This window comes from Mastomys coucha, unplaced genomic scaffold, assembly GCF_008632895.1.
Source record: "Mastomys coucha isolate ucsf_1 unplaced genomic scaffold, UCSF_Mcou_1 pScaffold18, whole genome shotgun sequence".
Lineage (NCBI taxonomy): Eukaryota > Metazoa > Chordata > Mammalia > Rodentia > Muridae > Mastomys > Mastomys coucha.
In genome coordinates, this window is record NW_022196900.1 from 99754242 (window position 1) to 99767319 (window position 13078).

Below are 13078 nucleotides of genomic sequence, written 5' to 3' on the forward strand. Positions count from 1 at the left end.
TATATATACATATATATATATATATATATGGAGAATATGGAATAAGGCAGTAAGGTCAGCTCAGATCTAAAAATGAAACCTACTATTACAGGAGAAGCCCTGAGCCCCAAGGCCTGGCCTGCTCTTCTTCCCCATTAGAACCTCGACTGCTGATCTCACTAATGCTGTAGGCAGAGGGCTGGAGGGAAATATAAGGCATTTTAAAGATATAGTTATTTTATTTTAAGCAACGGGGGAAAAAATTTTAAATTCAAACTAGCAAATGGAAGTATTAATAAGAAACAGTTTTAGACATTATTAACTATGCTTAAGCCACAACCTATTAAACAAGAGTGCACTGAGGTTGCTAATGGACTTGTGACCCACTTAACCCCAAGGAGCAACATAGGACCAGGAACCAACACGAGTGGCACTGGAACACTGCCCAAAATGTGAATTAAGAGAACTCCATCTTTTCACATGGGGAAATGGGTTCAAGTTCCATCCAGAAATTAAAGAAATGGTACCACTTTGTGAGTACTAAGTCTGAAATAAAATGCATTTATTCATCTGTACAGCAGTCAAAGCAGCAAGGGTACGCTACAAATTATGCAGCTGCCACTTTGCTAAGATGCTCATGTCAGTATTTTATAGGAGGAAAGACAACCCCCAGGCCAGCTACAGCTCTCCAGCAGTCCGCACCTCCCCGAGCTCTGGGCTTACCTGAAGTCCTTCAGCTCATGCCTGGCACTGCTGTCCTCCCTCCTGCTTTCACTCAGGTCCGCAGCAGCTGCCAGCTGAAGGCTTCGGGTGATTGGGCCCCCGCTCCGCTCTCGAGATTTTACTATGAAGCGGTCTGTTCTTTTCTTACTGGCCAGGGCAGTCTTGCTTTGTAGAACAGCTTTGCTCTTCTGCACTTTCACATGCAGGCTTCGGGATGACTTGCTTGAGAGCTGCGTAGAATGACTCCTGGCAACAGCTTTGGATTTTTTGCCCTCAACATGAGTAATTTTAGCCATTCTTATGGGACTAGAATTCCTCAAGGATGAAGAGCTTGCTTTTTTGGATTTGACTGAAGCTGCAAATTTGACATTCTGTCTGGATCTAAAGGATGAGGAGGGCAGTGAGGTTTGGGCAGGGCCCGTACTCCGAGCTCTGGTCTTGCCCAAGGGGGCCTGCATGCTCTGCATCTTGATCTCTGTATCTGCAGTGCGCCTCCGGGGATTGCTGCTGCTATTTCTGTCACTGCTAGAAGATGACGAGTGGCCACCTTTCTTAGATGAATGGGAACTTTTTCTTTTGGAAGGAGAAAGGGGCTTTTTAGGACAGCTGAAAGCAGCGTGCTTATTCAGGCTGCCGATGTACGTGAACTCCCTGTCACAGTAAGGGCAGATATGTGAAGATGCCTCGGAAGTGTCCTTCAGGTCTGCCTTCTGCTTCGCAGATCTGTTCTTCTGAAGGATCGCTTTCTGTACCAGCTGATTTTTTTTCTTCAATGCACTTAACTTGAGCTTATTTGGAGACATTTTGCTGAGTTCAACATTGAAGCTCAGTCTCTTAGGCTGCCCCATCCGTCTGAAGGCATTTTTCCCAGAGTTGTCTAAAACCACCACTCCATTTTTGGGCTGCACAGTCTGTTTCAGGGGCACTGGGTTTTTCTTAGGAGTGTACCTCTTCTTGTCACTTGCAGATGCACATGCCAAGATATGTTTATGCAGCTCAGGCATATTATCAACACCCTTTCCACACTTTGTACAGCGAATGGCAGTAGTGAAAGTCTGCGGAATATTGTGGGTGGTGAAGTTTGTGGCTGTCACCCCAATCCCCATAGGGTTTCGATGGTGGTACTGAAACGGTGGTGGTTTAAAGCTCGGGTAATGCTGGTTAAGACCAAGTCGAACATCTGGATCTTTCGTCTTTATTCCAGAAGCCATTATTTTGATGGTTGTGTAAAGCTCTTCAGAGGAATCATTTAACTCCTCTTCTCTAGAAGTTTCCAAAGGCTCTTCTGGCAAACTCGGCATATGATCCACATGGGCCTTGCTGGGGTCTGTGAAGTTCTGGGGCCTCAGGGTCCCACTTTCAAACTCGTGGTGTGTGCATACCTCATCTGGGTGGAGATCACGCTGGTGCTGCTGTAAATTGCATAAGAAGGCAAATTCTTTCTTACATACAGAACACACAAAGATATTTCCAACTCCATGAAGCAGAAATCGATGCTCTGACAGATCAGTCTTACCCTTAAAAAGCTGCACACAAAACTCACATTTGAAGGGCCATTCTTCAGCATGAACAGATAAATGCTTGGTTAGGTCTTTAATGGAAAGAAAAGGTGATTCACAGACATTGCAAACAAAGCTTTTGCTGAATGTTTCTTGGACAACACTCTGTCCACCTGCAGGCGGGGCCTCTTCCTTGGGTTTCAGACCTTCACTCTCTGACTCTTCCTGTTTGAATGTTATTGCAGGGAGAGATGCTTCCAGGTTATCCCCAGAGGAAACCACAGATGACACTGCTGAGAGAGGGGGTGGTGAGGGGGAGGTGGAAGAGCATGAAGAGGAAGAGAAGGAAGAGGAAGAGGAAGAGGAGGAAGAGGAAAGTGTTGGAGGACCAGGGGAAGCAGCAGACATGAGTGGCTCCTCAGGAGGAATAGGAGAGGGAGAGGGGGACACTGTTGGGGAGAGAATCGGCAGAGGAGACTGAGCAGTGGCGTTTGAGAATGGAGAGGGGCACTGCTGAGGAGAGGCATCAGAAGAGGGGTTAGGGAGAGGTACAGTTGGAAGGAGGGGAGGCGGTGGAGTGGCAACAGTTAACACTGGAGGGCAGGGGGGAGGGGAAGAAGGTTCTGTGGGGATCAAGAGAGGAGGCAGCTGACCAGAAGCCAGGGAGGCTGCCTGGAGAGGGGGTGATGAAGGGCCAACAGCTTCAGGTGGAGACTCAGCGGTGGGGGCTGAGCAACTCGAGTCAGTACCAAGTTCAGGATCTGCCTGTGTGTCTGAGGATTTACAAGGACTTGGGCTCCTGGTCACCTCTGCTGTGGTTTCTGTAGGTAGGCTAACACCATTATACTCATTGAGAAGAACCTTTTGTAGCATGCAGGTGGTTGGTTTTTTCTTCTTTGCAGCTGGCTGTGACAAATGGTTCTCTTTGAATTCCTTGCCTTCAGAATCACAAGGCTTTTTATGCACACTGAGATCCAATACAGATTCCCATGGGACTGGAGTCTTGCCTGTGCCCTCTGACTTCTGTTTGACCCCACTGGATAAATCCAACGGCTGCTGGTTGCACACACTGCTGAAAGTAGAATTGGCTGCCCATTCTTTTGATATTTTGTATTCTTCAAAGCAAGGAGGGCTTCCAGTTTCTCTCTCATCTCTCCCAGACAAACTCCAAGCTGGTGAATCACTACGACTTTCTAACTTCGGTTTCTTGGAAGTCAGAACTGTGTCTGTCCATGTTGCTTTCCCATCACTTGGTTTCCCAAAGTCTCGAAGGGCAGGGCTGTGCTGTGGAGAACTGGGTGGAGAGCTGGTGCGTCTCTTGAACCTACTAGAAGTCACAGGTAACATGGATGCAGGAGCAGATACACATACGGGACCTAACTTAGGAATCTCAGCTGCTGAAATCCCCGCAGGAGGAGTCAGTTTGTCCTGGGTCTGAAGAAGTTGCTTGAGCTTTGAAGACAAATAGACACCCTTCTCTTTATGGAAAGACCCCACCTCTGTTGTTGAAATGCTCAGAGGCAGACTTAAGGAACATGACGGTGCTGTGGAATCAGAATCTGTCTCCGCTTTAATTTTGGGGAGCACAGGTGGACTGGCAGTCCTCCGTTTCTTAGACTCACAATTTGTGCTGCTGGGAGACTCTTTAAGAAGATCATCTGCCACAGAGACCTGAGTGTTCTTTATATTTTGAGTAATCTCCACAGTTACTGGAGTGAGCAGACAATCTATGCCATACAAGTGTGCAGAATTAGACTCCATCTCAATCACATCACAATTACTAGTGGTGTTGTTGGTCTGAATCTTACCATCAATATAGTAATTTAGGTTTTCAGAGATGTTGCTAGAAATGTCCATGATGTACACATCATCCGTCTCCCCTTCCTCCTCTGGCTCTGTGCTTGGTACATAGACATTCTGGGAGGGTGGGGCCTCTGCTGGTGGCTGTGGCTCTTCTAGGAGACCTCCTTTTCGCCGGACACCTTTGGGAATCAGGTGGCGTTCATGAACTCTACGCTGATGTCGTCTCATATTGGTATGAGTTCCAAATACCTTTTTGCAGTATTTGCAAGGATGAAGTTCTTTAACTTCACCATTCTCTTCCACAAAAGATGACTTCAGTATTTCCTGTGAGGTTTTCTCTGAGTTCAATATCAAACAGTCCTGCCCAAGTTGAGGTGGACTTGACTCATCTTTACAAGTAACATTTTCCCCCTTGCTATCATCTGGATCCTCTGAGGGCTGTAATGTCATGCTGGGTCTTCTCTTCAACCCTGTTTCGTGGCGCCTTTCATGCCGCCTCCTGTTAATCTGTGTCCCAAACGGTTTCCCACAGTACTTGCACTTGAAAGCATGATTGATTGTAGAAATGTGGATGTGCATGTGACGTTCTAGCCCCTGCTTTGTTGCAAATTTTCTTTCACAATGCTGACATGGAAACATAAACGTTTCAAGCATATCACCGTTGGCCTCCTCTCTAGTTCTGGGAATGTGGAGAGGAGGGCTAACGTCTGGAGAGTCTTCACAAGTTTCATTCGACATGCTCTGTGGCTCTTCTAATAAATCTTCTGGCTTTTCTTCACACCGTATTTCTGGCTCTTTCACAGAGCTTTCATTCTTCATGTCTGCTTCTTCCTCCCCATCTTCTCCCAACTCTTCCTCCTCCTCTTCTTCCTCTTCCAGCTCCTCCTCCTCCTCTTCCTCTTCCTTCATATTGTTGACCTCACAGTCTGTGACTTCCTGTTTCCCATCTGCCTCTGGCTGTGACTCACAGGCAGGAAGAGGGATGGCCACCTGTGGAACTGCATCCGGGCTTACCACTTCTGGCAGAAGGGCTGGTTGCTCAGGTGCAGAAGCCAAAGGCCTCTCATCCTCTTCTTTTGGACCTAAGAAGCACAGAGGAACAGAAGCGCAGAGATAAAGACACAGTAATTGCTGCATAATCAATTTCTATGACTCTACTGTTGGAAGCTGCTAAGACATGTGAGCAAAATTATTTCATTTGGAGGATGAGCTGGGTGCAAATCCCTTCCATTGACTTAACAAAATGTAGGGGACTGTGAGGACCAGGCAACACTCTGGACATATCATGACAAGCATGCACACAGGGTACTAAGCTTTTCTGCTCATAAAAACTAGTGCCTATAACTGTGTTGGGATAGCCAGTATTAACTAATGAGCCTGGTTACAAATTCCATTTCTCATGATTCAAACTATCAGAATAGATTCTTGACAGTGTACCTGAACAATGGAACTTGTTCTAGATGATAAAATCCACTCTGCTACTCAAACAAACTTTCTATCTCTTAGAAGCCAAAGGAGCACTTTACTGAATAAAACAGCCATCCGCAATCACTTGAGAGTCTATGCTCATCCCCATGAATTAGACAGGCCAGAGAAGCCTTGCTAATGAGACCACAGTTGATCAGAGACATTAAAAAAAAAAAAAAAAAAGCCATGGAAGGGCTGGAGAGATGGCTCAGCAGTTAAGAGCACTGACTGCTCTTCCAGAGGTCCTGAGTTCAATTCTCAGCAACCAAATGGTGGCTCACAACCACCTGTAATGGGATCCGAAGTACTCTAGTGTGTGTCTGAAGACAGCTGCAGTGTACTCATATAAATAAAAGATAAATAAATCTTGATAGATAGAATGCCTTGGGCAGAGGAAGCAGCAAATAAAGTACATGAGTTATCTCTAAGTCAAGATGACACTAAGAAGTTTCAAAGTCAGAAAGGCTGGAGAAAAAGAGTTGGAAAAGGCTAGGAGATTAGACTAGGGTAACCCCAGTCTTGAGGATAAGATACCATGAGAAGCTGCCCGTTGCCCCAAGTCAAAGAGAACTTGTAGGTAGTTCTAAAAAAGAAGTCATTCAGCTCCACTTTCAAGAGAATCATGTTGCTCGCTGGGAAAAAAATAGAACCCCTATGTGGATAAGGGAAGGAGGTGGACAAAAAGAGCTCACTGCTCCAGGAGAGGTGCAGGATGATGACATGCAGGTAGTAGGCTGGGGAAGGTGGTGGCAAGGAACAGAGCCTGAGAACATATATTTTGGAAATGAAGCTGGCAAAATGTTCTTCCTGACTGGGTGTGATGAGAAGCCAAAGAGGACTGCAAGAAACTGCAATAATCCCACTTACCAAACCAAAGACTGCAGGAGGAACGAGGATCTATAAACACATGGGACAGAAAAGAGTTTACTTAGGATGACCTGAAATTTAGGGTATGGTAATATGTATCTCAGTGAAGAGAGTAAGCAGAAGTTTATAAGGTCTTAGTCAACACAGAGGCTGGAGCCCCTGCCTCAGGGAGAGAGTTAATGAACAATGAACTGCACATCACCTACAAAGTGGGCAGACATGGAAGGACTATGTCCCAGACTCCCAGAGGCTAACTGTCTTTGTTAGCTTGACTTATCTACAAGAGGGAATGTCAGTGGGGAAGTGCCTCTATGACATTAGCCTATAGGCATGCCTATGGGTATTTTCTTGATTGAAGGTTGATGTGGGAGGGTGCAGCTCACTGTGGGCAATGCAACCATTGGGTATGTGGTCCCAGGCTACATAAGCAAGGTAGCTGAATATCAGCTCTGAAGCAAGCCACGTTCCTCCATAGTCACTGTTTCAGTTCCTTCCTCATCTTCCCTCAATAATGGGCCATAACTCACAAACCAGATAAACCACTTCTTCCCCAAAGTTGCTCTTGGTCACTGTTTTATCATAGCAACAGGATACAAACTAGGACTTAAGAATGAGGAATGGCCAAGAAACAAGTCACAAGGAAGGAATGGTTCACTCAGTCCAGAGCTTCAGGATGCTGGGTAAACAAAGGACTAAAACTGGGGCATGTTCCACTTGTGAACAGTGAGGTCTGGTGACCCAGACACTAGGCACAGCAGAAGAGTGAGAAGGAAACAGAAGGAACAGCAATGCGCTTGTAGATGGAAGAGAACAGAAGACTCTTCCAGATCAGAGATGTAAGAAGATGCAAGATGAAAGCTGGTGGAGTGGGCCACAATGTCACCAGCCCAGTAAGACAGACCACCAGCTATGCTATTGAATTCAGCCCCTTCTCCCAAAGTCCTAAGAGTTCAGAAAACTCTTCAAAAGAGGCAACAAAGCTATAGTTTTTCTAGGCCAACTCAAGTTTTCTGACCGCGCCCCATGGAGCATGCAGACTAGCACAGGTCACATGAGACTGCCAGGACCCTTATCCCTACCTCCGACACATACGTCCTAAGTTTACAGCAGGATAAAATTATTACAAAGTTCAGTTTTACTTTGGCAGAAGGTACATACAGCAAGCAAGCAACTGTCCTATAATAAACTTATGGCCACATTTGTGAAAGTAAGAGTAGTGTGAAGTATGCTATACAGGCTAAACCCAAAGGTAACAAACATCAAGGAGAGAGAAAAAGGCAAAAGGAGGTAATCAAAATGTGGGATAGAGAGCATCCAGGTTAGCATCTGAATACAGAAGTCATTTGGGAAACGTGAACTACGAGGTAGATTAAGAAACTGAGAAAAAGGCGTGAATGCTGAGGCCGAGTGAGCATGGTGCTATTGGACAAAGGCAAAAGAGAGTGGCTCATGTGTCGGGATACAACAGGCTGTCCACAGACAGGGGACAGAGGAGGGAGGAGACGCTACAGAGTGGCCAAATGTTACAGTCTCTACACACGGGTTAGGAACATAAGCTCACTTAAACACCCAGGCCTCAGCTCTCTTGCTATTCCCTAGAACCAGGGCCTGACTTGTACCATCTGCTGCTGCTTCATTAGCAGTAAGCTTCTGTTTCTAAACAGAAATCAGAATGCTCTCCATTGGACACATCTGATACTTTCTGTGTGCTTTCAATAAGCCAGGAGAGCAGTCAATGGCAGTAATGGCGCATTTCAAATGTGCTCTCAGATACATTTTCAACAGACACTTCAGAACACTGCACAAAAAAAGCCCACATAGGATAACAGAAATATGTTGGATCAAAAATGTCTTTCTAGAATTTGTTTTCTGTGATAATATGTGGTTTCCTTAGTTTTAAAAGCTACTCTCTACAATTGGTGATCAATCTGGAACTACTTCAGTGGTTCTCAACCTTCCTAATGGTGTGACCCTTTAATACAATTCCTCATGTTGTGGTGACTCCTAACCATAAAACTATTTTGTTGCTGGGCAGTGGTGGCGCACACTTTGAATCCCAGCACTTGGGAGGCAGAGGCAGGCGGATTTCTGAGTTCAAGGCCAGCCTGGTCTACAGAGTGAGTTCCAGGACAGCCAGGGCTACACAGAGAAACCCTGTCTCAAAAAACCAAAAACCAAAAACCAAAATACTATTTTGTTGCTACTTCATATCTATAAATTTGCTACTGCTATGAATAGTAATATAAATATCTAATAAACAAGATATCTAATATTCGATCCCCCAAGGGCCGTGACCCACAGGTTAAGAACCACTGGTCTAAAGTAAGTAATAGGAGCTTAATGTGTACAACCTTACAAGTCAGGCCCCAAAGCACTGCCCACCTTCTTAGGCTTTCAGACACAGGGCTGGGAGACCCTGGGTCATCAGCTACAAATTAGGCAGAGCAACCATTATGTTAACCTAGTGCCAAACACTGGGCCTAAACATCAAATGTCTTTTTTTGTTATGGTAGAGCAGGAAAAATAGAACTCTTGAGTTACTAAAGAGATCTCTTAAAATTTCAAACTCTACTTTTTGTTGTTGTTTGGTTTTTTTTTTTTTTTTTTTATGTGTGTGTGTAGCCCTTGACTGTCCTGGAACTCACTCTATAGACCAGGCTGGCATCTATCTCCCAAGTGCCTGGATTAAAGGCGTGTTCTAACCAGTACCCGCCTTCACAGTCTACTTTTAAATAAAAGTTGTTTTGCATTTTTTTGTATTGCTCAAACAAATGTTTTACCAAATTTACTGCTCTCAGGAGGCAAAAGATAGACTTAAGACTAGGAAATGTACTCTTCTCGCTTCCCACACCATGTCAAGCACAAAGGAAGGTTTGGGGCTGGAGGGGCTGGAACTCCCCTTCTTCCAGTTAAATCCTGTTTAAAATCACACTGACCTTCTACCTGACTCCCACACTAGGGGCCATGTATACCTCACTCACAACAAACTCATCCATTCTTGATTCTCAAAAGGGCATAAAACCAATGATTCTTTTGATGTTATCACAAACAGGGCAAATTAAATGGCCATAAAAAGGAATTCAAAATACTGCCCCCCTCCCCACTGCTCCCACATACACACAGTTTTTTGCAAGAATCACAAGTTTATATTCTGAAATCTGCCTGTCTGTGTCACAATGAACAACTCAAACAAGCTCCTGACTGGGTAAATCTGTCTATAACAAACTGAGGCACACAAAAGTCCCAACCATGGAGACTCAGCTATGCTGGGCAAAGTAAGCTGAGTGTAAACTCTCACGTCATGAAAGATCTAGAATATCAATACTCAGAGGCATTATCAGGCAAAAAGTCAGAACTTGTGGAGAGAAACATAAAATTAAGTACGATTTTTAAATTCTGGCACAAAGTAAAACACTTTGCATTCTGCTATACAAAATCAAAAATGTCTGATATTTGTAAGTAAGTGTTTAATTGAAAACACACACAGTAATACAGGTAAACATAAGATATATCACAAGACAAATTTTTTCCTAAGTAAATACACCCCTGTGATCACTGAGCAGATCAGAATGCCACATTGCTAGTAACCTAGGAGTCTTCTTTGTTTTTATGACATTCAACATCATGTCTGTCTGTCTGTCTGTCTGTCTATCTAGAAAAATTTTTTTAGTCAGTCTCACTATATAGGCCAGACTGGCCTTGAACTCAGACCCACCTGCCTCTGCCTCTCTTGTGTGGAGATTAAAGGCTGAGTCACTCTACTGTCTCTCTTTATGAATATAACCATGTTGCATGTTTTATTTCATTTAAAGGGGAAAATAATTTCATCCTGAAGAGGAAGTAGGGTTTGGAAAGTTCAATTTACTCTAGTACACTCAGGCGGTTTTCTTGGTGGCTAAGCCCTCTAGAGTTCTTGGGTACTTCTCAGGATACAAACTGGGCAAAGAAGAGGTTATCACACACCTAGATCACCAAGTATGGCCAATACTCACCTTCTGCAGAGCCCCTCATGTTTGCAAAGGTGGAGTCCAGCTCACTGGCCTTCAGCTGTGTAGCCTGGCTTCTGATGCCTTTGTTTTTACTCTCTTGTGATTTCTTCTTCCCTGAAACACAGCATATATTTATTCACTCATTCATTCACGATACTCTGGTTCTTGAGACAATTATTAACCCAAGCAAAGTAGACTGTATTTATAGGCAAGAATCATTTTGGACTTCCAAGGAAAAGAATGGCTAGCGACTAAAAATATCATTAAGTCTGGCAGAAAAAAAAAAAAAAAATAAAAGGAAACTCATAGGTCCTGCACTTTTAGATGTTTGGTCCTTAGTTTCACAGCATAATAGCTATCAAGTTAATGAACAATGTCTTCTCAAAAAGTTAATAATACTATTTAAAAACTTCAGAATCAACAAAGTTTGAAAATAATATGGAAAAATGCATATTAGAGAGAAACAGTATGTCATAACTTAAAACATTTTATTGATTAAGATAGGATAATCCGTAACTACAACTTCAACTTTGGAAGTAGACATTGCACTGCATTATAAGGGATAAATGTGGCCTCTCTCAAATGCAGAGAAATCACAAACATAGCCCTTATTCCATTTATAACATGGAGACACAGAAAGTTCAGAAAATACTAACTACACTCTAAATGATCCCAAACTCTAGAAAGTTAGATTAAACCATGACCTCTACAGAGAAGCTACAACAATGAGCTGAAGCCCCAAAGGATCACAAAATATTGCAGTACTAGCCCCAAACTGGTAACCCATAGTTACCAGATCCAGGTGAGTCTCAAGTCCTTCCCCAAGCACTTCCTTCTCTTCTGGCAATATTCTCCTCACACGCACACCTCCACGCCCAGATAACCCTAGGAAAAGCTTCCCTGCTTTTCCTGAACAAGCCTTTTGCCTGCTCCGTAACCACCTTATCCAAAGACAGACAAGAAACTACTAGTCACTATAGAACACAGAGAAATCAAATTCTCCATAGTCTGAATAGTAGATGATCATGAGAGAAATATGATCAGCTAAAATTAAGACAATAGTTTTAATGTCAAAAACACCAAACTGGCATAATTGAAAAGATTAGATTAAAAGTACAGAAATCAACTATAATATAAAGTATTAGTTTAAAAGATTTTGATGAAAATCTAACAGACATAAGAAAACAAACTACACAGAACAAGTTATTTGTTAGTCTTTCAAGGGAAAGTCCTAAGATATCATTTTAAGTGCTCAATTCTTTAGCTAATAAGAAAACAGGCTTGGTTTGTTCTGTTTGGGAGTGTGTGTGTATGGGGGGGGGGGGGGGGGGGGCAGGGTCAACAATATGGTCAGAAGTTCCCAACAGTATGGCCACATGTTCTTTCCATATGCACCTAAAGTGGCTATGAACACAAGCACACACATGACCAAAAGCTCATCTACTCTGATATGAAGCAGAGGGTCATAGCAGTGAATGAATGATCCCATCTCCAGTGAAGACTCATCCTAACTGGTACTATACAAGGCAGATACACGGGCACCTTCCATAGTAGCTCCTCAGACTCTCCTGTCAACTTCCCAGTGTTTAATCTGAGCCTGGAAATTGCTGGCTCAAGCTCTTGAAGGATTGTGTTGAACAGAATCTGATTCTCTCTTCAACAGTCCCTTGTCCTCAGTGTGTCTCTGTGTGATGCTCAGTCTGAACCAGATGAGTAACTCCAAACAAATGCATACTAACCACAAACACCACCAATGACAATCTGATGATATAGTGCAGTTCATCAGCTCCAGCATCACAAGGCCAGCAGCAGAACCCTCAGACAGTCCACTCAAAAGTTAGAGAGATGCTTCCCCCACGCCCCAAATTGAAACCACATCTTTTTCTAACTACCAGTACTTAGTACAGTATAATCAATACTACCCCCATGTCCTCACACAAACCAAGAAATAAGACGCTTTACTATAACTGTTTACAGGTTTTTGGTTTGTTTTTTCTTTTTGTTTTTTTTTTTTTTTTTTTTTTTTTTTTTTTTTTTTTTCGAGACAGGGTTTCTCTGTGTAGCCCTGGCTATCCTGGAACTCACTCTGTAGACCAGGCTGGCCTCAAACTCAGAAATCCGTCTGCCTCTGCCTCCCAAGTGCTGGGATTAAAGGCGTGCGCCACCACCGCCCGGCTGTTCACAGGTTTTTAAATGGAGAATTATAATCTAAACATGCCCTCTGCAATAAGCTTCAGATACATTAGAAATAAAGCACATTGTAAAATTTAATAGAAACAGGTGTTAATTTGTTGACCAAAATACTCTGGCAAGGATATTCAAAGATTTTTCTACAACCTAAGTGCTATAGCACAAGCAGAAACATGAAACATACCAGGCACATGGAAACAGAACATTAAATATACTTTTATTATAATAAAACAAGTAGCATGATGAACTCAAAATGTAGCTGCTTAAGCATGTGAAAGGCAAATGCTATCTTATATTGTATTCTGTGCCTTAAAACAAAACAACCTTAGAACATCTAGTCCATGCCACATGTCCCTCTCTGAACTCCTCAGCAACAAGTCTGCTTACCACTCCCCGTGGAAATCCAATCCACTTCGAGGAGAGACCACATCAAGATAGGCATCAGGAGGAGTGGCCACCTTCTGAACCTTTCTCAGAAGACTAACAAGACTTACAAACAGAGCAGTTAGCCCCGCCTGGTTTCTCAGCACTAACGACACTCTCAGTCACACAACTGTCTGT

At 43.5% G+C, this 13078-nt stretch overlaps 1 protein-coding gene across 9 annotated transcripts in view; it reads right to left on the reverse strand.

Annotated features, from left to right (window-relative positions):
• Prdm2 (PR/SET domain 2) overlaps positions 1-13078 on the reverse strand; it is a 108117-nt gene that overhangs the window by 24028 nt on the left and 71011 nt on the right. For all 9 annotated transcript variants that reach the window (XR_004121178.1, XM_031379371.1, XM_031379373.1 and 6 more), the window contains 2 exons: positions 10331-10441; positions 703-5086 (listed from right to left, as the gene is read on the reverse strand). Coding sequence is in view for 8 of the 9 variants with exons in the window: in XM_031379371.1 (XP_031235231.1) it covers positions 703-5086; positions 10331-10441 (4495 nt within the window). In the remaining variant the exon portion in view is untranslated. The remainder of the gene's footprint in view (positions 1-702; positions 5087-10330; positions 10442-13078) is intronic.